Source organism: Narcine bancroftii, chromosome 7, assembly GCF_036971445.1.
Source record: "Narcine bancroftii isolate sNarBan1 chromosome 7, sNarBan1.hap1, whole genome shotgun sequence".
Lineage (NCBI taxonomy): Eukaryota > Metazoa > Chordata > Chondrichthyes > Torpediniformes > Narcinidae > Narcine > Narcine bancroftii.
Window position 1 is genome coordinate 33,646,476 of NC_091475.1, and position 24,883 is coordinate 33,671,358.

The 24,883-nt window shown below is 43.4% G+C and overlaps 1 protein-coding gene across 2 annotated transcripts; it reads left to right on the top strand.

Annotated features, from left to right (window-relative positions):
* The first annotated feature begins 3,139 nt into the window (after positions 1 to 3,139).
* On the top strand, positions 3,140 to 20,111 carry adprhl1 (ADP-ribosylhydrolase like 1). 2 transcript variants are annotated; one of them, XM_069889480.1, is made up of 8 exons: positions 3,140 to 3,427; positions 8,973 to 9,137; positions 9,218 to 9,343; positions 11,838 to 11,978; positions 15,108 to 15,235; positions 16,457 to 16,589; positions 16,887 to 16,978; positions 19,237 to 19,320. In XM_069889480.1, the coding sequence occupies exons 1-7, from the start codon at positions 3,214 to 3,216 to the stop codon at positions 16,967 to 16,969; spliced, it is 990 nt and encodes a 329-aa protein (XP_069745581.1). In that variant the 5' UTR covers positions 3,140 to 3,213; the 3' UTR covers positions 16,970 to 16,978; positions 19,237 to 19,320. The 2 variants fall into 2 exon arrangements, with proteins under 2 accessions (XP_069745581.1, XP_069745580.1); XM_069889479.1 differs by lacking the exon at positions 16,887 to 16,978 and having other exon boundaries at positions 19,237 to 20,111.
* The last annotated feature ends 4,772 nt before the right edge of the window (positions 20,112 to 24,883 follow it).

A 24,883-nucleotide genomic window follows, 5' to 3' on the forward strand; every position in this document is an offset into this window, starting at 1 on the left:
ATCTCCCCACTCACCCCTCTCCCTCCATAACCCCGTCAAAGTAAGGGTGGTGGGCGGGAGCCGTCAGAGGGCGAATGGTGCGGACTGTGACGAGCTGCTATGGCCTTTGGGGCCTCTCTCTGCAGCTCAAAACGTGGCAGAACAATGGCTGTCTTCCCTACCCATAATCCCCCACGCAGATGGAACTGTCTGGGATACTAGAGAGGCTGCCTCTGGAGGACTATTTGCAGTTCTGATCACATTTGATAAAGGATATACTGGCTTTGGAGACAGTGCAGAGGAGGTTCATCAGGTTAATTCCAGAGATGAGGGGTTTAGTTATGGGGGGGAGAGTGAATCATCAAGGACCATCCTCGCAGGAATGAGATGAGAAGGGATCTTATAGAAACAGAATTTTCAAAGACTACAAGGAATGAAGAATTATCACTTCCAGATTTTAGATGTTACTGTTGAGCAATTAATATACATAATTTATTTCTGTTATTACATTTGGATAAGTCCGTGAATTACCCCTTCAGGATAGAAATGGAACTGCAGATCTCCAAAACAATTTCTTTTAGGATCCTTTTTATTTTCCTTCTCTCCATTGGCTCATAATCCATTAATGGTTGAGAAAATGGGTTCATTTAGGAAATATTCTGGGCTTTATAGCTTTTCCTTGTCTAGTCCAATTACAGATAACCATCTTTTCCAGCTATCCTTGCTGGGTGCAGCTTTCAAGGAATGGCATAGATTAGGCATCCAGATTTTTAACTATCTCTTTATATGAGATAATTTTGCCTCATTTGAATTATTATCAGCCAAATTTAAACTTTCTATCAGACAACTTTTTAGATATTTACAAATTAGACATTTTGTTCAATATAAAGTTTCTGATTTCCTGCGAATTTCAAATACTAATATTCTTCATCTATTTTTAACTTATGGTTTTATTTTCATGGTGGATTGATATCATGTATTTATAATAATTTATTGGATTTAAAATCAGGCTCCATGGCTGAGATCAAGAGTGATTGGAAACAAGATTTGAACATAACATTTTCAGATGAAGATTGGTATTCTACTCTCATAGTTTGATAAATGATTCTTCATTTTGTTCAAGGCATTGCTTAATACAATTTAAGGTGGTACACAGAACTCATATGTCCAAACTTAATTATCTCATTTTTTATGCAGATATTGATCTACAATGTGAGAAACGTAACATTTTTGAAGCTTCTCTAATCTATAAATTCTGGAATGCCCAAAATTTAGAGAGATTCTGTGAAGACATTTTCCAAACTTTATCAAAGATTCTTAAGATGAATTTAGAACTTCATCCATTAATTGCTCTGTTTGTTTTTTTTTCTTGTGACCCAGATAAACCTATCTCTGCATCTCAGGAAAAAGTTTTAGCTTTTACCACGTTGATAGCCAGACGAGCAATCTTACTGAAATGGAAAGATGATTCATCCCTTACTCATACACAATGGTTATATGATATAACATCCAATTTAAGTTTGAAGAAAATTAGATATAATAGTAAAGACAGAAAATTTCAATTTATAAAGTTGTGGGGTCCATTCTTAGAATTTTATTATAATTGGAAGAATTAAGAATTATCATGTGCTCTGGAGATTCACTGCCCGATGTCTGGGGTCACCATTGGATCCACATTTTCATTTTTATTTATTATGTAAGGTAACCTTGATTAAAGGGAGGGGTAGACTAGATGTAATTTTTAGTTTTTTTTTCTTCGGCAAATGGGTTTAACATGGTTTTACAAAACAATTCAAACGATTGTTTCTTATGTTTAGTTTCATCTATTTTTGGGTGTTTACATGTATACAAATGATTTGTTAAGAGCTTCCTTTTCTAACACTCTGCATGTAAGCTTATATGTTAAACTCAATAAAAATATTTTAAAAGAAAAGAAACAAAATTATGGAACATATAGACAAGACTGAGGCAGTAAAACTGTTTCCATTGGTAAGTGAAACTAGAACTAGGAGATATGGCCTCCTAGGAGATTTGGGGGAGTACATTTAAGACAAATGAGGAGGAAAAGCTTTTCCCAAAGAGTAATGAATCTGTGGAATTCTCTGCCCAAGGAATTAATAGAGGCTGCCTCATTAAATGTATTTAAGGGAGGGCTGGATAGATTCTTGCACAGTTATTGAATTAACGGTTAAGGGGAACGGATGGGCAAGTGGTGTTGAGTCAATGGCCAGATTAGCTCTGATTTTATTTAAATGGTGGAGAAGGCTTGATGGGCCAAATGTCCTCCTCCTGTTCATTTGTTCTCTCTTTTAGATGCACAGGATCATGGGTTGTTATGGTCTGTGACCAGTCACACAGACAGCTCCCATGATAAGATGTTGGCATGCTGAAACATAGATAGTGTTGTAAACACTCAGCAAACCAGGCTTGATTAATGGAATGAGAAGCAGTTAACGTTTCAGTTCAGGACTCGGTCAAGGTGATATGGAGAAGTTAGTTTTAATGCAGAGGTGAAGGGGAGCAGGCTGGATAAGTTATCTGCCTTGGTTTTGGTGGATTGAACCTGATCTGTGTTGAATGATTAAAGGTCCATAAATACAAGGACACTTCTGGGCAGGGTACAGAAGAAGGTTACCAGGATTTTGCCTGGATAAGAGGGTATGAGCTGTGGCAAGAGGTTGGGCAAACTTGGGTTGTTTTCTCTGAAGTGTTAGAGGCCAAGGGGAGACCTGACAGGTTTATAAAATTATGAGAGGCATTGACAGGGTGGACAATCGGAATATTTTTCCCAGGGTAAAAATATGACACATTTGAGAATGTGTGTTTGAGGCGAGGTGGGGAGGGGGAAGTTTAAAGAAGTGCAGGGCAAATATTTAACGCAGAGAGTAGGTGTCTGGAATGAACTGCCTTGGAGTAGTGCTGGACTGTTCTATGTTCAATCTTCAGTCGATGATAGAAAGGCATTGGGCCACATTTATTTCTGAGGTGGTAAGGAATATAAACCATGTATAAACTAATTGTTATTCAATGAGAGTGAGCTACTATTTCCAAAAATACTCCAGCTGATTACAGTAAGCAGAGAATGCCGACATCACCAGCCAATCCATGCAACTTTGAAGCTGTATTTGAGACACTATATTTAACAAACTAACCAGCATAGAGACCTGCTCCCGGGGGATTGCCTGTGCTCTCCAATATAGTCTCCAAGGCAAGACTCGGCACTCATCCATTGCAATGGAACTGTACAAGGCAGCCATGGTGCTGGGGGGAGTTGGCGACGCGCTGGGCTACAGGAACTCCAGGTGGGAGAGCTGTCCCTCAGGTGTGACCATTCTGTCTGAACTGAAAGCTCTGGGTGGATTGGAAGGGATTACATTATCGGAGGATGGCTGGCCTGTGAGTGATGATACGCTCATGCACATAGTCACTGCACAAGCACTTGTCTCAGGTAAGAATTCCAAGGAAACATTATGTTTCACTGAACTGCCATGTCATCAGGAACCATTGGAATTCTGCGGCCGACGCCTGTCTTATTCATTTGGTTAAGCACCTTCTCCCTCTGTGACCAGTGCCAATCCTCCCCATACCAGGTGCTCCGGTTTCCTCCCAAATTCCAGTTAGTCACTGTAAATTGCCAATGTGCTTCGAATTTCAAGGAGGAAGGGATCAGAGGGAGTTGATGGGAATGTGGGGAGAAGAAAGTGGGTTATGGTAGAAAAGACAGAATAAGTGTAAGGATGGAACACAGCACAATGCGGACCCTTCAACCACTCCCCTAATTTTCCTGTTAACTTATTCTTATTGCTTTCTCATCAATTCTATCATCTATTTACGCCAGGAGGGAATTTTCCACAAACCAATTAACCCACCGTCCCACATGTCTTGGGGATGTGGGAGGAAACTGGAGCTCCTGTGCAGTGGGCAGGCTGGGGGGAGGAGTGGGGGAGGGTTGATAGGGGAAATAGAATGTGCAAAACTCCACACAGACAGCTCTCAAGATCGGGATTGAACCCAGATCTCTGGCATTGTGAGGCAATGGCTTTACCCAATGTGCCACTGTGAGAAAGGCAGGTTCTGCCAGCCTTCATGGCATTCTTGAGGGAGGGTGAGCAGCCAGAAGTAGTGGTCTAATGGTGAGGCTAGGAAGTGTGATGAAGTCCTGCAAAGAGAGTTCAGGGAATTAGGTGCCAAGTTGAAGGACAGGACCTCCAGGGTAATGATCTCAGGATTGCTACGTATGCCACGTGGTAGGGAGGTTAGAAATAAGAGGATAATGCCGCCTAACATGTGACTAAAGAGATGGTGCAGGAGGGAGGGCTTCAGATTTCTGGACCATTGGCCTCTCTTCCAGAGGAGGTGGGACCTGTTCTGCCGGGACGGTTTGCATCTGAACTGAAAGGTGACTAATATTCTTGTGCTGCTCCTGGGTATGGGATCCAGAGTACCAGAGCAGATAGTAGAATGGAGGAGGAAAAAGATGATGTTAAGACCACATATGAAGAAAGAAATCAAAGGGTTGTGTGTGGTGAAAATAATGTTGTACTGTGCATTCATTTCAATGCAAGGAGTATTGTAGGAAAGAAAGATGAGCTTAGAGTGTGGATTGGCATGAGGAACTATGACATTGTGACCATTTGTGGAACTTAGTTGCAGGAGAGGAAGGATTGACAGCTCAAAGCTCTGCTGTTTCAGCTGCAATAGAGAGGGAGGTGTAAAATGGAGATGAGAGCATTGATCGTCAGGGAAAATATCACAGCTGTGCTCAGACAGGACAGACTAATGGGTTCATGAAGCTGAGGAATGGGAAAGGTATGGCCACATTATAGACCATCCAATGATCAGAAAGAATTGGAGAAACAAATCTGCAGAGAGATAATAGACAGATACTGGAAACATAAAGTCATGTTGTAGGTGATTTTAACTTTCCACATATTGACTGGGACTTCCATACTGTAAAAGGGCTGAATGGCTTTGAGTTTTTCAGATCTGTTCTGGAAAGTTTTCTAAATCAATATATCGAGGTACCAACTAGAGAGAGTGCAATTCTGGATCTCTAATTAGGGAATGAGACAGGACAGGCAATGTGTAGGGGAATACTTTGGGTCCAGTGAACATAATGCCAGTAGTTTCAAGATAATTATGGATAGGGATAGGTGTTGGGGCCAAAGATATGTACTTATCTTGTTAGGCGGCAATCCGGGTTCTGTATACTGTGCGCGGCCATCTTGATTCCTCTGCACATGGGCGCGCCTTTGGTTGGCACATGCATGGTGGGTTTGCATTTGGTTGGCGCCTGCGTGGGAGATCGGAGTGTGAATTCTGGATCGTTAGTGCGCATTGAACAATATGGCAGTATAGTCCTGGTAGGGCGAGTGAGGCTTGGATATTTTTTGTTGACTGTTATCACGGAATGTTATTTATAGACCTCACCTAAAAAAATGTTACTGTCGTCAATATTGTTGTTGCAACATTGGAACTGCATTTGTTATCGTTACTAGAGATTGCTTGAAATCTTTGTGTGTTAATAATAAACCATATAAAACTTATTTGAACTTCCTGGTGAGATCATTGAAATGCATCAAAAATAAAGAGCCTCACATAGCTCCAAGTGGCTTTTCTGGCTACAATAGGTCTGGCCCTTCGAGTTGGGATTTTAAATTGGAGAAAGGCCAATTTTGAGGAAATAAGAAAGGATCTAGACCAGTGTGGATTAGATAAGTTTTTTTCTGGCAAGGTTGTGCTCGGTAAGTGGAAGGCTTTCAAGGATGGAATTTTGGGAGAACAGAGTTTGTATGTTCATGTCAGGATAAAAGGCAAAGTTCACAGGCATAAGGAACCTTGGTTTTCAAGGGATATTGGGAATCTGTTGAGGAAGAAGAGAGCGGTGTGCAGTAGGTACAGGCAAGAAGGAGCAAATGGGGCCCTTGAGGAGTACAGCAAATAAAAGAAAAACTTCAGTAAATCAGGAGGGTGAAAATAAGGTTTTGGCAGACAAGGTGAGGGAAAATCCTAAGGGCTGGTAAGGAAGAGCAAAAGAATAGTAAGGATCAAAATTGGTCCTCTTGAAGATCAGAGTGATGAGTGTTAGGTAAAAACATCATGAGCTGGGAATGTAGAAGGAGTCACCCAGTGCTGGGCCGTAACAAGATGCAGTTGTGACCTTGTACTCTCAAGATAAGAGTGGGGATGACAAATTGATGTGCAGGAAACTAGCAGAGAAGGATAGCAACAGTTTATTCATTGGACAATGTCATGGTATGATAATTTACTAAGTACGTATCCTAAGGTATATAAAAAACACCACTTGCTGATAACGGCAGAATGCGCCTTCTCCAACTAACACTGTTAGTTGCAAGTGTTACAATCCGGCAATAAAGAACAAAGAACCTTGATTTCGACTCAATCTGGTGTTTGACTCACTCATTCATGAACAAAGCAGACCTAACATGAGCAACGTAAGGAACCAGACCAGATGGGGGAGATCTTAAATGGATTTTGTTCCATCTGTATTTACTTAGGAAACTGGCACAGAGTCTACAGAAGTGAGACAAACACACAATCAGGTCATGGAACCTCTACAGATTAAAGAGGAGGAGTTGTTTGCTGTCTTAAAGCAAATAAGGGTGGATAAATCCCCAGGGCCTGGCAATGCATCCCTTTTGACCTTGAAGAAGGCTTGTGTAGAAATTTCAGAAGCCTGGCAGGTATATTTTAAATGTCTGTAGCCACAGTGAGATGCCAGAGGATTGATGGGTTAACTTTGTTGTTCCATTGTTTATAAAAGGCTCTAAAAATAAAACAGGAAATTATAAGTGAGCTTGACATCAGTAGTCAGTAAATTCTTGGAAGGTGTTCTCAGAGATTAGATAGTTAAGGACTGATTAAGGATAGTCAACATGTTTTTGTTCATGTTTAGCCAATTTTTTAGAATTTTTTGAGGACGTTACCAGGAGAGTTGATGAAGACAGTGGATGATGTCATCATGGACTTTAGTAAGGCCTTCCTCAGTGCCTGGTGGAGAAGCTGTTCTCACTGGTACTCCACACACCTCTCAGTAACTGGATCCTGGATTTCATTAACGGAAAGACCACAGTCTGTCTCGGTCAGTAGCAGAACATTGAGCAAGATCTCAACTGGTGCACTTCGGAGCTGTGTGCTCAGCCTGCTCCTGTCAACACTACTGACCCACGACTGCATCGCCAGATCCAGCTCCTACAGAGTCATCACGTTTGCAGATGACACCACAGAGTTGGCTTCATCAGCAACAATGATGAGTCACACTATAGAGAAGAGATAGAAAATCTCATGGTATGGTGTGAGTGAAAACCAGAGTCTCAATGTGGACAAGACAAAGAAGATGGCCTTGGACTTCAGAAGGACCAGGAATGACCACCCTCCACTGCACATCAACAACTCTGCAGTGGAGAGAGAGAAAAGCACCAAGTTCCTTGGAGTTCACTAAACTGGTCAACTTTCGTGGACACACAACATCTCACTTGTCAGAGAGGCTCAACAGTGACTGCACTTCTGGAGAAGATTGAAGTGGGCAAGGCTACCAGCCACCATTATGTCAACCTTCTACAGGAGCTCTAACAAGAGTGCCCTGGCCGGCTGCATCACAGTGTGGTACGGTTGCTGCAGAGAAATGGATTGGAGGTCAATAACAGAACCATAAGAGTTGCAGAGAGGATCATTGGAGTGTCCCCCCCACCCCCCCCACCCCAATGGGCTTGATCTGCTGGGATCATTGACTGAAGATGGCGTGAAAAATAATTGACGGCCCCTTCTACCCCACACACAGCATATATATCACCCTCTTCAGTCAACAATCCCATCAGATCATGTCCATGGAGGAGGGAGAGAGACTCCAGTGATCCTCTCTGTCACTCTTATAGTCCTGTATATAGATAGATAGATAGACATATTTCTATGTTGTATATATACATACATACACATGAATCAGCTCTAGGTCCATTGTTGTTTGTCATCTATATCAACAATTTGGATGATAATGTTTCAAATTGGATCAGCAAGTTTACAGATGACACATAAATTGGAGGAGTTGTGGACAGTGAGGAAGGCTTTCAAAGCTTGCAGAGGGATCTGGTCCAGCTGGGAAAATGAGCTGAAAATGGCAGATGAAATTTAATTTACCCTAGTGTGAAGTGCTGGATTTTGGAAGGGCAAACCAAGGTAGGACATACATAGTAAATGGTAGGGCCTGAGGAGTGTGATAGAACAGAGGGATCTGGGAATACAGATATATAATTTCTTGAAAGTGGCATCAAAGGTAGAAAGGGTCATAAGGAGATCTTTTGGTACATTGGCCTTCATAAATCAAAGTATTGAGTGTAGGAGTAAGGATGTTATGGTAAACATTTACAAGACATTGGTGAGGCCATATTTGAAGTATTGTATGCAGTTTTGGTCATCAAGCTACAGGAACGATGTCAATAAGATTGAAAGAATGCAGAGAAGATTTACTGGGATATTGCCAGACTTAGGGAACTGAGTTACAGGGAAAAGTTAAATATGTTAGGATTTTATTCTATGGAGTGCAGAAGAATGAGGGGTGATTTGATAGAGGTTTACAAAATATGATGGGCATAGACAGGGTAAATGCAAGTAGACTTCTTCCACTGAGGGTCGATGAGATACAAACCAGAGAACATGGGTTAGGGGTGAAAGGGGGAAAGTTTAGGAGGAACTTCTTCACAAGAGAGTGGTGGGAGTAAGAAATGAGCTGTCAGCTGAAATGTTGAATCCAGGCTCAATTTTAACATGAAAGAAAAATTTGGACAGTTCATGGATGGAAATAATATGGAGGGCCATGGACTGGGTGCAGATCAGAGGGACTAGACGGACAGTTTAGAAAGACTGAATGGCCTGTGTCTATGCTGCAGTGTTCTGTGGTTCGAGGGTTGTATGTTCATTCATGACATCATTTATTCAGAGTTTTTAAAACACTCATGGTGTTCTCATTGAATTCTCAGATTTCTGGACCCTGGAGGACCTTTACCGTGAGATGATGAAGGTCTACACTGAGACTGTTGCTGAGATCAACAAGCGGCAGCCAGACCCATCCACCATTGAAGGCTGCACCCAGCTCAAGCCGGACAACTACCTCCTAGGCTGGCACACCCCCTTCAACAAGAAAGGTACATGCCGGAGGGGTATGGAGGGAATCTGCTTACCCAGAGCACTGATAGAGCTTTTTATTCCTCTCTCCATTGCTCAGGGTCAGGATTTGGTGCAGCCACAAAGGCCATGTGTATCGGCATGAGGTACTGGCAGCCCCAGAAGCTGGACAACCTGGTGGGAGTGAGCATCGAGTGTGGCCGGATGACGCATAACCACCCCACAGGTAATGTCCCAGTGTCACCACCCCAGAGGTAATGCTCCTGGGGTCACTACCCCACAGGTAATGTTCAATGTCACCACCCCACTGGTAATGCCCAGGGTCACTACCTTACATGTAATGCCCCTGTGTCACCACCCCACACCATAGGAATGCCTCTGGGATCACTGTCCCATAGGTAATGCCCCTCACTATCTTCTCTCCATTACTGCAGACCTGAGTTGCACCAGACCTGGCCTCATTCTTTGTATCTCCCTGTAGGTTCAGCATTCGGTCCAGTGCTGGAGGGCAGAGGAGTCTGATGGTCTACTCTGGGTCCTGCTGCCATGACTCTGGGACTGGGGTCAGAAGGAATCTGGAGAGGGGTCAGCCAGATACCAGGGACCAGGCCAGCAGCAGGCCCTGGTGAGGACTTCGTGGGCATCAGCAACTGGGAGAAAAAAAATCTGAGTCTTGAAGAAGGGATCCAACCCAAAATATTAACCCTTCTTTCTCTCCCACTGACACTGTTCGACCCACTGAGTTGCTCCAGCAGGTTGTATTTAGCTCCAGATTCCAAGAACTACAGTCTCCTATATGTGTCCCCAAAGAATGGCAGCTGTTGGAAATCTGGAATAAAACCAGAAAATGTGGAAACAACCAAGCAGGTCTGTTAGCATCTGTGGAGAGAGCAACAGAGTTCTTGTTTCAGATCAATTGAACTGAATTGATATGTTTATTGTCATGTGTATTGAGATACAATTCTATGTACTATCCAGGCAAGTTAACCCATGCTTAAGTAGTGCAATATATAAAATAAACATGCATGGTGTGGTGTTACAAAATGCAGGGGCATCATATGTTGCCAATGTGAGGTCCTTTCAGGAGAAGGATAAGAGCAGGAAAGAAACTTGAATCTGGACATTCCTGTTTGAAGCTCATGTATCTTCTGTTGGACAGGAGGGGAGGTGAAGAAAGTGGGACAGTGGTGGGACAGCTTGTGCAATTTGTTGATAAGTCTCTCAAGATAGTGGAGGATGTAGACAGAGTCAGTGGAGGGGAGGGTGACAGGATATTGTGCGATAGCGTGTGCTGTATTCATAACACTCAGTACTACTCTCTGGGCTGCATCTGGAATAAAAACACCTTGTCACTTATTTTGCCAATCACCTGTGGTAGTTATTTGGCCTCAGTAAATGCCCTTTTTGTAGCTGAGCGATAGTGGGGGTAATATGGGGAGAATTAAAAGCATGATTAGTATTGGACGAGTGGTTAACAGACTCAGAGGACTGAAGGGCATGTTTCTGTCCAATATGATTCCAACTAACAACACTCCTACCTGTGAAATGTTTCCCTCTGAGTCAAAATTCCTTAGTAGTGAAGAAGGTCAAGAACTTCAAATTCCTGGGTGTCAACATCTCCGAGGATCTGTCCTGGAACCTCCATGTCGATGTTATCACGAAGAAGGCTTGCCAGTGGCTATACTTGGTGAGGTGTTTGAGGAGATTTGGTATGTCACCAAAGACACTCGAAAACTTCTACAGATGCACCATGGAGTGCATTCTGGCTGGTTGCATCACTGTCTGGTACAGAGATGCCAATGCTCAGGACAAGAAAAAACTCCAGAGGGTTGTTAACTCGGCCTGCGACATCACAGGCACCAGACTACTCCATCGAGGACATCTACAAGAGGCAATGTCTTAAAAAAGCAGCCTCTATCCTCAGAGACCCCACCACCCAGGCCATGCCCTCTTCACTTTGCTACCATTGGAAAAAAGGTACAGGAGCCTAAAGACGAAAACTCAGCGGCACAAGGACAGCTCCTTCCCCACTGCCATCAAATTCCTGAATGATCAATGAGCCTTACTTTAACTTTTCATGTACTATTTTTTATTTCTTTTGTAAGGTGGTTTATATGAACATTTGCACTGTGAGGCTGCTGCTAAGCAACAAATCTCGTGACTTGTTCATGACAATAAATTCTGATTCTGATTCTGAACAAGAGGAGATCGTCAAAAAATATAAAGTTATGAAAGGGGTAGATAATGTTGAGGCAGGAAATTTGTTTCCACAGGTCGGAGAAACTAGAACTAAAGGGCATTGCCTCAAGATCTGGGAGAAGAACAGCTTTCCCCAGAGCAATGAGCCTGTGGAATTCTCTCCCAAGGACGCAATGGAGGCTCCTCATTAAATATACTCAAGGCACAGATGGATAGTTTTTTGCATAATCAGGCCATCAAGTATCATGGGGAACGGGTGGGTAAGTGGAGCTGAGCCCATGGCCAGATCAACCATGACCTTACTGAATGGCGGAGCAGACTCAGCAGGCAAAATGGCCTACCCTTGCTCCTATTTCTGGTGTTTCCATGGCACAGAGCTGCTGGAACACAAGAAGCCTCTCTACAGCACCATTTTTTTTCAACGGCCTTGCATCCCTAAAGATCCAGTGGGAGGGATGTTTCTAAGCTTTGGAAAGTTTCTTGCCGAGTATGTTTCAATGTCTGCTCTCTGTTTGCACTAGGCTTCCTGGGTTCACTGTGCACTGCCCTGTTTGCCTCCTACGCAATCCAGCGCAAGCCGCTGGTGGAGTGGGGGCGGGAGATGATGAAGGTCCTCACTGTAGCTGAGACCTACTGCAAGAAGACCATACGACATATGGCAGGTAAGAGCTTGGCTTGGAAGAGGAAGGGGTGAATTGTGGGCTGGGCAGGGGTCTCGTCCAAACCTAAGGTGGGCTTTTTGTAGCGCTCAAGGCCACAAGTCTAGGTCCAAACTTGGGGTGCAGTCATAGGGAGAATGTGCAAACTCCACACAAACAGCATTGGAGGTTGAGATTGAACTCTCTGGAGTCATGAGGTAGTGCCTTGACCTGCTGCACCACTGTGCCAAGCAGGATTTGTACAGCCTGGAGCCTGAGATATGCCAGCCTTGGATCCTTGCCAGCCAGCCACTGGGGGCATGGTGGCAATTCACAGCAACCAGTTAACTATTGACCCACACATGTGAGGAAACCAGAGCACCCAGAGGAAACATCTCCCCCCCCCCCCCCACATTGCCAGTTACAGGCTGAATGGGCAAACTCCACACAGAAAGCACCTAAGGTCAGGATTGAACCCAGGCCCCTGTAGGGGCAGTCTGTGTGTGTGACTGTTCTCCTTGTGGCTGCAGAGTTTCGCTGGGTGCTTCAATTTCTTCCAATGTCCCAAAGATGTGCAGGTCGGTGAGTTAATTTGCTGTTGTAAGTTTCCCCAAATTTGTGGTTGAGTGGTGAAATGGGATGGTGGGGGGGAGGGAGTTAATAGAAATGTGAAATGTGGAGAAATTGGTTGACAGGATTTCTCTGAATCAGCATAAAGTAGATGGGCAGAATGGCTTCATACCTTGTTGTAAGTAAATCTGAATATGAGAAGGACCTAGAAGAAGGCAAATGGAATGTTGGCCTTCATTTCCAGAGGGATTGAATTTAGCAGCAGGGAGGTTCTGTTGTAACTGTACATGGTACTGGTTTGAGACTGCTCCTGGAGCATTGTGTACAGTTCTGGTCTTCTTACTTAAGAAAAGATATACCTGCTTTGGAGGCAGTGCAGAGAAAGTTCGTCGGTTGATTCAGGAGATAAGAGGGTAACTTATGAGTTGGCATGGACCATACTCACTGCAGTTTGAAAGAATGAGAGGAGATCTCATAAAAACATAAACAAGATAGAATCAGGAAGGTTATTTCAACAGGTCAGTGGGACTCAAGGTCAAGGATATAGCCTTGAGATTCAACAGAGTAGATCAGGATAGAGATGGAGAGGAACTGCTTTTCCCAGAGAGCCTCTTTAATAAATATATTTTAGACAATGAAATAGATTTTTGCACAGTAGGGCAATTAAGGGTTATATGGAATGGGTGGGTAAGTGGAACTGAGTCCATGGCCAGATATGACCATAATCCCTGCCATGCAAACTGACCTCCCTCCCATTGACTCTGTCTAAACCTCCCTCCTTCTCGAGAAAGCAGCCAACATATTAAAGGATCCATCCCACCCCAGTCGCACTCTCTTCTCCTCCCCACCTCCTGTCAGGCAGAAGATACACAAGCTTGAAAACACAAACCTCAGATTTGCAGGCAGTTACTTTCCCACTATTACCAGATCCATGAATGGATTTCTCATTGGTAAAAGAGGATGTTCCTCTACTGTTTAACTGCACTTCTCTCTATACTCTCCTCTCGATCTCAGAAGCACCATTCCCTGCTCTCTTTGACTTACTGAAACACCACACCCTATGCTTTTGTTTTACCTGCCATTATTAAGTATGGGTTGACTTGCCTGGCTAGCACACAAAACAATGTTTTTCACTGTATCCCAGTGCACGTGACTATAAACAGTTCAGAGTGAAACACAAAATTACGCAGCATCCTTTAACCTTGAAAAGCCAGCTGCCGAATGAAACTCGATCATTGGATTAGCTGGTCAGCTTACAAATATAAAATGTGAGCAAATCTGAAGCAATGCTGAGATTTCTCTAGAGTATTGTCACTGTAATAAACTAACCGGAGGGAGCTGCTGCCCTTTGAAGGTGGCGGAGACTGGTGCTGTTTCAGTGCCCTTTGGTAACACTGACATGTTTGCACCCGAATGTTCCCCAGGCTAAGGGAAGTTGTACAGCGCAGAAAAAGACCCCACATCCCTGCTGACCAATAAGTACCTTTTACACTAATTCTAACCAACCCCGTTTTCATCTCGCCACCATCCTGTCAACTGACAGGGGTGATTTATAGTGGCCAGTAAAAATATTAATGAACACAATGGTTTCAGGTTATACAGAAACCAAGCAGTAGTTACCTTACAGTATTTGTTAATTCTTTTTTACTACTGTATTACATTTGGTGCATTTCACGTACCTGTCTGGCTGCATCGGTATATTGTACTTAAATTTAAATGTTAAATTTTACATATTTATTTTTAAAAACAACTTGGGCATACAGCACGTTAACAGGCCCTTTTGCCGCCCAATTTACACCCAATTAACCTACAACCCCCAGTACGTTTCGAATGATGGGAGGAAACCAGAACTCCCGGGAAAACCCACAGACATGGGGAGAATGTACAAACTCTTTACAGACAGTGTGGGATTTGAACCCCAGCCCAATCACTGGTGCTGTAACAGCATTGCACTAACCACTATGTTAACTGTGCCATCATACTTTACAATAAACTCTCATTGAACATTGAACATAAAATGGAGTAACCTGGGACTATATCCATTGTTGAGAAGGATGAGAGGGGATCTTATAAAGATTTATACAATTATGAAAGGAATAGATAGAAGCAGGGAAGTTGTTTCCACTGGGAGGTGAGTCTAGAAACTAGGTGACATTGCCTCAAGATTCAGGGGAGTTGATTTAAGACAGAGATAAGGTGGAATGCTTCTCCCAAAGAGTAGTGAATCTATGGAATTCTCTGCCCAAGGGAACAATAGAAGCTGCCTCACTGAAGTCTCAGATAGATTTTTGTATAGTAGAGGAATTAAAGGTTATGGAGTATGGACAGATAGGTGGAGCTGAGTCCACGGTCAGGTCAGCAATGATCTTATTGAATGGCGGATGGACGACTCCTGCTCCTATTTCCAATATTTTTATCTGCTGTCTTTACAGTGAAGCTGGAATACCAAAACAAGGCACCTAATGTAGATGTTCATCGGTGGAGGAAAGGGAATAACTCTTGGTCAATACTTTAATAGCACAGAGGCACCCTGAGGTTGCTTGAGAAATGACCACATTAAGGTGCACCTTTTTTTCATTCCAGAGTACCAAGAAAATTGGTTTTATTTTGAAACTAAATGGCAATCGTATTTGGAAGAGAGAGGAATTGCCCAGCAAGGCCAGAACACACCAAGATTTCCTGAGAATTTTGATGCTGAGAAAAGGGACCAGGTTGGGTCATTTTTAAACTGCTCAACTTTAAAACTCAGCGAGCTGAATTTCAATCCAGTCGGCCACACGGGGCCAGCGAAACATCTCAAGAGATTGCAGCAGGCTTGTTTCCCATTCTTTTTTCCAACTCCTACATCAGTTGGTGGCATAGAGCATCAACTTGTGCTCAATCATTGGAAAGGCTATACCCTGGAAATTGGCCTGACTTTAAGGGACAGGGTTAAAAGCATGTTGCTGGAAAAGCCATCGTATCTCAAGAGATAGTAACACAGCCAAGTAACTCTCCCTTATGGAATATTGCAATTTAATTAGTTGGCAGATGTAGGGATCTGCTCTGGGTTACTGTGGTACCTTTACTCCATGTTGATCAGAAAGTTTTACTCTGGACAAGTTTGGGATTTTATTACTCTGGAATGACTTGAGAACTTCTCTAGACTGGTTTGGGATAAAATTCAAGTTTATTGTCATATGAAGCAAGATGACATTATAGAGATTGTTTTGAGAGCATGCCAGTTAGACATCTCATACATATTACAATAAGTAAGACACAGTACTGATGTACAGGTTTACAGAGAGAGATCAGTTGGTCTGGAGCAAAGGCAGCATCATTTACCATGTTCTGGGGATCATTCAAGAGTCTGATAACAGCAGGAAAGGGATTGTGTTTGAATCTGGTGATACTGTATGTGTACTCATTTATGATTCTTCTTCTTGATGGGGGCGGGGGGTGAAATGTTGAAGAGAGAGTGGGTGGGGGTGGGATGTGGCTTTTAATATATTGGTTGCTTTTCCAAGGTAGTGTGAGTTGTGGATGGAGTCGATGGAGGGGAGGAGAGTGAGGTGATGGTCTGAACCCACTGCAGTTTTTTGTGGTCTCAGGTGGAACAGTTCCTGTACCACACAGTGACGGGCCTGTAGAAGTTGTTAAGGGACATTACAACTTTCCTTGGGCTTCTGTGGAAGTAGAGGTGCTGGTGCATTTTCTTGGCTATTACTCTGGAATGATTCTGAGCTGTACAGTTTCCTTTTCTCTCCGTAGGTTAGGGCAGGTTCATTTGTCAGCAGTATTGGATAGTTTGCTGGGAGAAACAAGTTCTGACAGCAAAAGATGGACTAAGTCTGCTGGTCCTTGGACAGGGTGGGATAATAATAAATTGTGTAAATCAGGCATCTTAAATTAAGGATAAGGGACTGATACATGGTCAAATTAACCCATCAAAGGTCTACAAGGAATGGAGCTCGGAAGGTGTGGGCGGGCGGAGAGGACATGATGCACCAATGATAGCCTACGATGCCCTCCTGTCCGCTGGAAGTAACTGGACAGAGCTGTGTAACCATGCCATGTTCCATGGAGGTAAGCGGCTTTAACATAACCATGCATTACTTATCCTGCTATGCCCAGTAACATGAAGATAGCACACCAGACATTCAAACACAGACATAGTCTTGAATGACATTAAGTTGGTAATTTTAGTGCAATGCTTCAAATAATTAAATTTCCCTAATCTACAAGTATCCCACAACCCTCTCTCTCTCCGTGAATAATGAAATCACTGACACCAGCTTCACTCATACATATTTTTCTGTACAAAGAACTGTGGGATGGCCCTTTACTGAGCAGGGTAAGTTTCTATGAATGCTTTCCCACCAGGTTTCAGTGTGCACTGCCCGAATGGTATGACAAGGCCCAGCCTCCTGTACAGTTTTGCCTGTCCTGTATCTAGACTCCAGTGACTTCTAAAGGTAAAGGTTCCATTATTGTCATATAACACAGCATTTAGAATGTCTACCTCAAAGAAGACAGAGAGTTGGCACTTTGTTCTACTGCTCCACGTCTCTGGAACCATGGCTGAGCGAGCCTCCTTGGCCCAAGAGCTCCACCAGACATTTGGTACCTGGGTCAGGGGAGCCATCGACATTTCTTCAGCTTTTTGTCCCAAGGAGCGCTCCATTGTCTTCTTCCAGAATGGCCCAGCTCTAACTATGACTTTGTCTCTTCCTTCCAGAATTTCCCGTGCACAAAAAGTAGTTTGTGGCCAACCTAACTATGCCAATCTGCTGGACTCAGGGGATGCCATCAGAGTCGCTCATATAGTGATTTCACGTGTTACCCCCTCCCCCCCCCCCCCTTGGGGCTATACACTTAACTAATACACCCGGGATAAAGGAATAGCTGCTTTTATTTCTACCTCCATACATCTTATGGAGACATATATCCAAACATCTGGAAACAGGCCCAGAGTCCATGGTGACCATCAATCATCTAGTCTCCCCTCAAATTCTACCGCCCCCCTACTCATTAAGTGCAATGTACAGCCTACCCACATGTGCCATTGTTAGGACAGTACTATTACAGCTCCAGCGACCCAGGTCTGAACCTGCTGTTGTCTGTAAAAAGTTTCTACATTTTTCCTCTAGGTGCTCCTTGTGGGTTCCAGACATACAGGGTTCACAACATAAAGGAACAGAAGTAGGCCATTCAGCCCATCGAGTCTGCTCCACCTGTCCACCATGAGCGAAACCATTCTCACATCTAGTTCCAATTTCAGGCCTTTTTCCCATATCCCTTGATACCCTGACTAATTAGATACCTATCAATCTCCTCCTGAAACTTCCTCAATGATTGGGCCTCCAATGTATGTGGATAGGTTAATTGGTTACACGGGTGTATTTGGATGATGTGGGCTCGTGGGCTGGAAGTAGGGTGGCCAGACATCCGGTTTTAGGCTGCACAGTCTGGCTTTTGAGCTCTCTGTCCTCCACCTTGAGCAGGACATTAATTTGTCCTCCATTTTTGGGTGTAGGCCCTACACCCTCAAATGGAGGACAAATTAAATGGCAGAAAAGACACCTACCTGTTAAATGCGGCATGCACAACCAAGTTTCTCACCCGCATGCACAATGAGGGGGAAGTGTGATGGCAGCACCCCCCCACCCCCCCCCAAGAGAGTTTCTGATGCTGACTCTGCACGTCTTCCATTTTGGTAAGTTTGAAATGGCCACCCTAGATAGAAGGGCCTGTTACTGTGCTGTACCTCTAAATTAAATTAATATTCTTTGGAATGTGGAAGGAAACTGGAGCACCTGGAGAACATCCAAACTCCACACAGGCAGCATCCAAGGGAACCTGAATGAGCTGTGCTTGTGAGTCCCAGAACAACAACTCTCAATGTCAGCAAGGCCTAAGAGCTCATTGTGGAATTTAGCGGGGGAGCAGAAGGACCACACCCCTGTCCACATTAATGGGACATGAATGAGAACAATAGAACCTTCAAACTCCTGTAAATCCACATCCAAACTTCTTCTGGAGCCAAGCACATCAAGGAAATGTTGAAGGCAGCGGATTTAGCCTGTAATCGGATGCTCTATAAAACTCCCACTGAGGAAAGTATACTAAGCGGTTGCATCACAGTCTGGTTTGGAACTTTGAGTGCTCAGTTCAGAAGGCCACAGAAAGTGACAAATCTAGCCAAATCCATCACAGGCACTGACCTCCTGTCCATTGAAGACATCAATGTGAGGAGCTGCCTCAAGAAAACAGCCAACATCCCCATCACCCTGGTCACATCCTTTTCTCACTGCTACCTTCGGGCAGAGGGTGCAGAAGCTTGAAAACCAACACCTCCAGGTTCAAGAACAGTTTTTTTCCCCTATCAGACTCTTGAACCTCCTCAAATGATTTTACCCATAACTGTAAATTATTCTGGGACGACTAAAAGATCGCTCTACACTATTTAAACCTCACATTCTTCTTACACCAACCGCAACAGTACACATTTATCTATCCATCCTTTTATATTCATTATTTCTTTTTCTATCTTGGCAATATTTTGGTAATTTAATTTATATTATTGTGGTTGGTATATCTTACAATCCTGTGTTACTGCAGCTGGACCTGTACATTGTACTTATATAGATGACATTAAACTTTTATCTCATCATCTTAACACCCAGCATGCTCAAAGCAAAGGCATAACTAACTTCTCACTTCACGCCAACAGGTCAGAGTGGAGCCACGGGCTCTATTGCTGGCTGCCTCTACGGCCTCCTCTTTGGGATGAAGAACGTTCCCAATGGATTGTACCAGAACGTGGAGTTCAGGGAGAGGTTGGAAGAGCTTGCAGCAAAATTGCATAAAGCAGCAAATGAGAATGAAATGCTCTGACCAGCGAAATGGGATTGGTGATGGGGAGATCAGAACCAGTGCTGTGCGGAAAGAAAATCATTTAAAATATATTCAGATTTCCTGAACCTTTTACTAACTGATCAGTTTTACCATAATAGGTGATACTAATAACAACACTGAAAAGTAGCTGGCCATGAGTAAAAATTCGTGGCTTCCAATGTGCATAACTTAACATGTGAAGGGTGTGATAATCCACACGGCCGGAGCCTGAGCAGCAAGGATGTGGAAAAAAGCGTAGTTCAACGAGAAGTCCACAGATGCTGGAAAACTGGAGCAACCCACAAAGTGTTGGAGGAACCCAGCATCCGTGGAGAGCAATAATCAGTCGATGTACCTCTTCATCAGGAAAGGTTTGACCATCTACTTTTTCCCAGGGATGCTGGCTGCCCCGATAGGTTCTTCCAGCATTCTGCATGTTTCTTTAAAACATGGCCTACACTGAAAGTGACAAATTAACCCGATGTGGTGTTATAGTCTTCATAATGTTTCCTTTTACCACATGTGGTGTGCATTTTAAAATGTACATTGTACACATTTTATAGTATTTATAATTCTTTCTTGTAGTATGCTGCAACACACAATGTGGAGCAATAAATAAACAGCTGGAAGATCTCAGCGAGTTGAGCAGTGTCAGTGGGAGAGAAAGAGTTGAGGGTTCGGTCAGGACCTTCATCATGGTAGAGGGGAGATAGTCTGTGTAATGAGGACTGGGTGGGAGGGGTTGGAGAATCCAGAGGAAAAGTGATTGGATGAAACCAGAGGGGGGGGGCAGATGAAAATGGGTGGGTGGGGGGCTGGTAGGTGATGAAAATGGATCTATGAGGAAAAGGAAAAGAATAAAGAATGGGTGTAGCTGGGAAGAAGAGAGGGGACTCATGTGCTTCCTTTTGGGTATTGTTCTTATTTAATGACATACAGCATAATAATGACAGTGCATTTAACTGAACAAAGCAACATGTATTATTCTGGCACTGAGAGTTAACATTGGTCTCTCTATTCATATCCTTACTAACCAAGAGCAAGAGTGATTTGAAACTTTTTAAAAAATTCAATGTTTCATATTATTGAGGACATGTTAGAGCACACATGTCAAACTCTGGCCCGCGGGCCAAATTTGGCCCGCAATATAATTATATTTGGCCTGCAAGATCATTTCAAAAATGTATTAGAGGTGGCCCGCTGGCCGCCGCGACAGTATAGCGCATGCATAGCTAATATTATAAATCCCAGAATGCATTGGCATTAGCCCGCTAATCGCCTCCACCTCCTCTGTTTACGTTGCAGGGTCTCACCGTGAACTCTGGTTTTGCGGCCTGGCCGGTGTCAGGGGAAGCCAAGGCCGCTTCCCAGCGCCCGGAACCGGAGGCCTCGGGCCTGACCTCGCCAGGACCGTTGCCCACTCCCCCTCCCTGCCGCAGGCCGACCCGCGACTCATGGTGACAGGGCCGCTGATCCGCCGAGATGCCACCCTGCAGCGAGAGCCGATGCCCCCGCACTGTCGTTGTCCAACCCGATCGCCCGCAAATCCCGCCCTCCCGCACACAGGCTTGAATAAGGATTATGAACTTTAATCTCAGGATAAAACGATCTTCCAATAGTTTCATGTCACAGTGATAAATATATTCCTGGTTAAAAATGGTCCTGCACCTGGATACAAGCTCATTAAGCATAAAACTTGAAAAGTGTGTAAATCAAAGGATATCTGTACCAATGGAAAAAGGACATGGCAAATAACCCTGCTAGAGTTCATACCCACAATCAGTCACCCATTTGATTGTTTCAGGAATCATGTTATTCTCCCATATTCTCAATAGCCCTCAGATTTTACTATTCGACAGCACACTAGCAACATTTGACAAATCCTCTATAGAGAAATATTATTTATTGAATATTTTATTTCTCATTTGTTAATGCTTCTGGAAAGAGTTTATCCAAAACTATTATTAAACATTTATTTTAATAAGAAAAAGTTTAACATTACATATGTTGAAAGAAGAGAAAACAGGCAGATGTTGTTGAAAATTTTCAATAAATATTTAGTTTGGCCCTCGACTTAGTCCAAGTTTTTAATGTTGGTCCTCCGTGAATTTGAGTTTGACACCCCTGTGTTAGAGAGTCAGAGTTGACAGCATGGAAACAGGGTCTTCAGTTCAACACATTCATGCTAAGATGTCAGCCAGAACGAGTCCCATTTGCCTGCATTTGGTCCATATCCCTATCATGTACTTGTCTAGATATCATATAAACATTACCATTGTCCCCATCTCTGCTGCTTCCTGACAGCTCATTCCACATAACTCACCATTCTGTGTGAAGAAGGAGTCCCTCAATTTCCTTTAAAAATTTTCCTCTCACCCTGTAGTTTGATTCCCCTCCCTCAGGAAAAAGACTGTGACCATTCACTTTATATATGTCCCTTGGGAGTTTATAAACCTCTGTCGGGGTCTCACTCAGTCTCCTGCGCTACAGGGAGAAAAGCCCCAGCTACTGTGGCCTTTTCCTGATAACTCAAGCCCTCCATTCCTGGCAAACATTCTGGTGAATCTTTCCTGCACCTTTTCCAGTTTAAAGGTGTCTTTCCTTTAGCTGGATGATCAGAATCTGCACAGTACCCCAACTGCGGCCACACCAACATTTTATTCGTGTTGCATTAACCTGGCTTGTTCCTTGTGCACTGGTAGCTAATTAGAAAGTTGAGCATAGAACAGAACAACACAGGAACAGGCCTTTCGGCCCACATGTCTATGCTGAACCTGATGTCCAAATCAAAGCAAAACTCTGCTGCTTGAACCTGCTAGATATCCCTTCATCCCTTCTTGGTTTTGTATCTATACAAAAGCCTCTTAAACATTATAATTGAACCTACTGCTCTCTATGTTTAAAAAAAATCTCTCTTAAACTTCCTTCCCCTCATCTTAAATATATATCCTCTCAAGTTTGATATTTTTACCCTTGGGAAAGGATTCTGACTGCCCATCCTATTAATGCCTATTTTATAAACCTCCATCAGGACTTCCCTCTGCCTCCTACACTCCAGAGAGAACAATCCAAATTGGTCCAATCTCCCCCCACAACTCATACCCACTAGGCCAGGCAGCATCCTAAGTAAACCTCTTTCAGATTCTTTCCAAATCCTCCATACTTTTCCCATGCTGGGGCACCTAGCAAATGGAATGGTGTAACCAGCAGGAGGCACAGAGGGTCCAGAAGTGCATATGCTGGCCCAACAAAGCTCCACCCTTCTGCTGCGATGCTAATCTTTATTCTGTGGTTAAAAGTGGGTCTGAGGAGGAGGCAAGTTGAGCATGGTGCGTGAAGAAGAGTACAACCTGTGTGATGCACAAAGACGCTCATTATGGTTACTTTGAGAAGATACCCCCCTCCCCCACCCCCACCTCAGAGGGAACACAACCTCCTCTAAGTTACCTTCCCACCACTCACCAGCCTGAAGAGGACACGCAAGACAGATGTTTTATTGTCTATACAATAAAATGTGGATCTTCCTCCCGATCTATGGAGCACCTTCACCAGAAGAACTTGCAGCCTGATTACCTCGACCTTCTCCAGAGCAGTTAGGGCTGGCTTACAAATAATGACCTCCCAATGAGCAGACTTTCTTGTTTAACCTCCCAATCATGTCAGTATAATCAGTCAGGATGAAAGAAAAATAGAGGGTACTTTTTGATAGGAATATACAGGCCGGCACAACATTGAGGGCTCAAGGGCCTGTTCTGTGCTGTAATGTTCTACGTTTAAGATGAAAGTATCTGACATTAGGTTTTGGTCCTTAACTGAAAATAAGCAACAAAAACAGGTTTATTAATTTTTTATTCAAATTTAGAGATGCAACCATATCAAAGACATTTAAAATAGGAAATTGCAATTGTGTAACATATAAAATTCCTTATATTATAAAGTAATAGAGAATAAATAATGAACTTAGATGCATGTTCAGAGGAGCTGATAAAATGACTAATCGTATAGCAGCTGTTCATGATATAATTAGTTAAAACATTAATGATAAAATAAACTCTGACATACATGGCAGCTTAATTACAAATATTTGCCCTTTACATAAGAATTGGTCAAGACTTCCCACCTTAACTGCTATTCACTGCAGACTAATCCCTGAATTTATCAAGATTGCAGATCCGTGCTGTCAAATTGATCCTACTCCCCCACCTCTCTCTCCACAAATGTTTCTAAAGAATGGCAAGAAAGCGTGAAAGAAACAGCACAAGGAAATTTTCACAAGGGGAGCCATGATTGGTAGGAGGGAGCGAACCTTACGATGGTGAACAAAGTGCCTTCTTCACAAAAATGAAGAGAGTCCAAAGGGAATATCAAAGTTGGAGACAGACTGCAGACAAGTTGGACTTCAGCGCACAGTTGCTACCTACGCTTAATTGAAAGCCACGACAGAAGCATGACATTCGGAAATGAAACACAATCTGCGAAAGGAACTCAACAGGTTGAGGTGAATCACTGGGAGACAGAGGATGGCTGGCGTTTCAAATTGGAACCCTTCATCAATAGATTTAGAAAAGCTGATGGGGGTAGTTTGCTCCCCTACGAGGAGCTTTTGCCATACTTTATGGCAATTTTGCCCCTGTGAAGCACAATACTGCTTCCGCAAAACAACAAAGTTTACGACATACGTACATGACAATAAATCTGATTTTGATTCTGATTCTGAAACCCCGAGCTGCCTGATTCACAGAGGGGGAAAGCTGAACTGAATGCTTTCCAATACTGGAAACAGAGTGTTCTGTTCAAATTTATTGTTGTGTGCACTGAGGTATAGTGAGAAAGTTTGTTTTCCCTGCAATCCGAAAGTCAACCCAAACAGAGAACAGCACAGAGTTACAGAGAGAAATAGTTTAGAATGGAGGAAGGGTAACATTATTTTACACCTGTGAGGCTCATTAGTGGCAAGAAAGAAACTGCACTTCAAGATTGGCTGGCAGAAGGATATGCGTGGAAATAAAGGGGGACTTATTCGGTCGGCTTCTGGTGACTAGTACTTTCCATAGGGGTCAGTGTTGGGTCCATTACTTTTCACATTACATGTAAATTATTTAGATGACAGAATTGATGGCTTTGTGGCCAAGTTTGTCGATGGTACAAAGATAGGTGGAGGGGCGGAAGTAGGGAGTCTGCAGAGGAACCTGCACAGGTTGGAAGGATGGGCAAACAAGTGACAGATGGAATACAGCATAGGTAAGCACTTTGGTAGAAGAAGGAATAAAGAAGTGGACAATTTTCTAATGTGGAGAGAATTCAGAAAGCGGAGGTCCAATTCGTTGCCACAGATGGCTGAGGCCGACATTGTGAATATTGTGAATATTTAAAGCAGAGGTTGAGAGGTTCTTGATTAGTAAAGGTGTCAAGGATTATTGGGAGAAAGCAGGAAAATACTTCAGCCATGATTTGAATGACAGAGCAGACTTGATGGGCCAAAT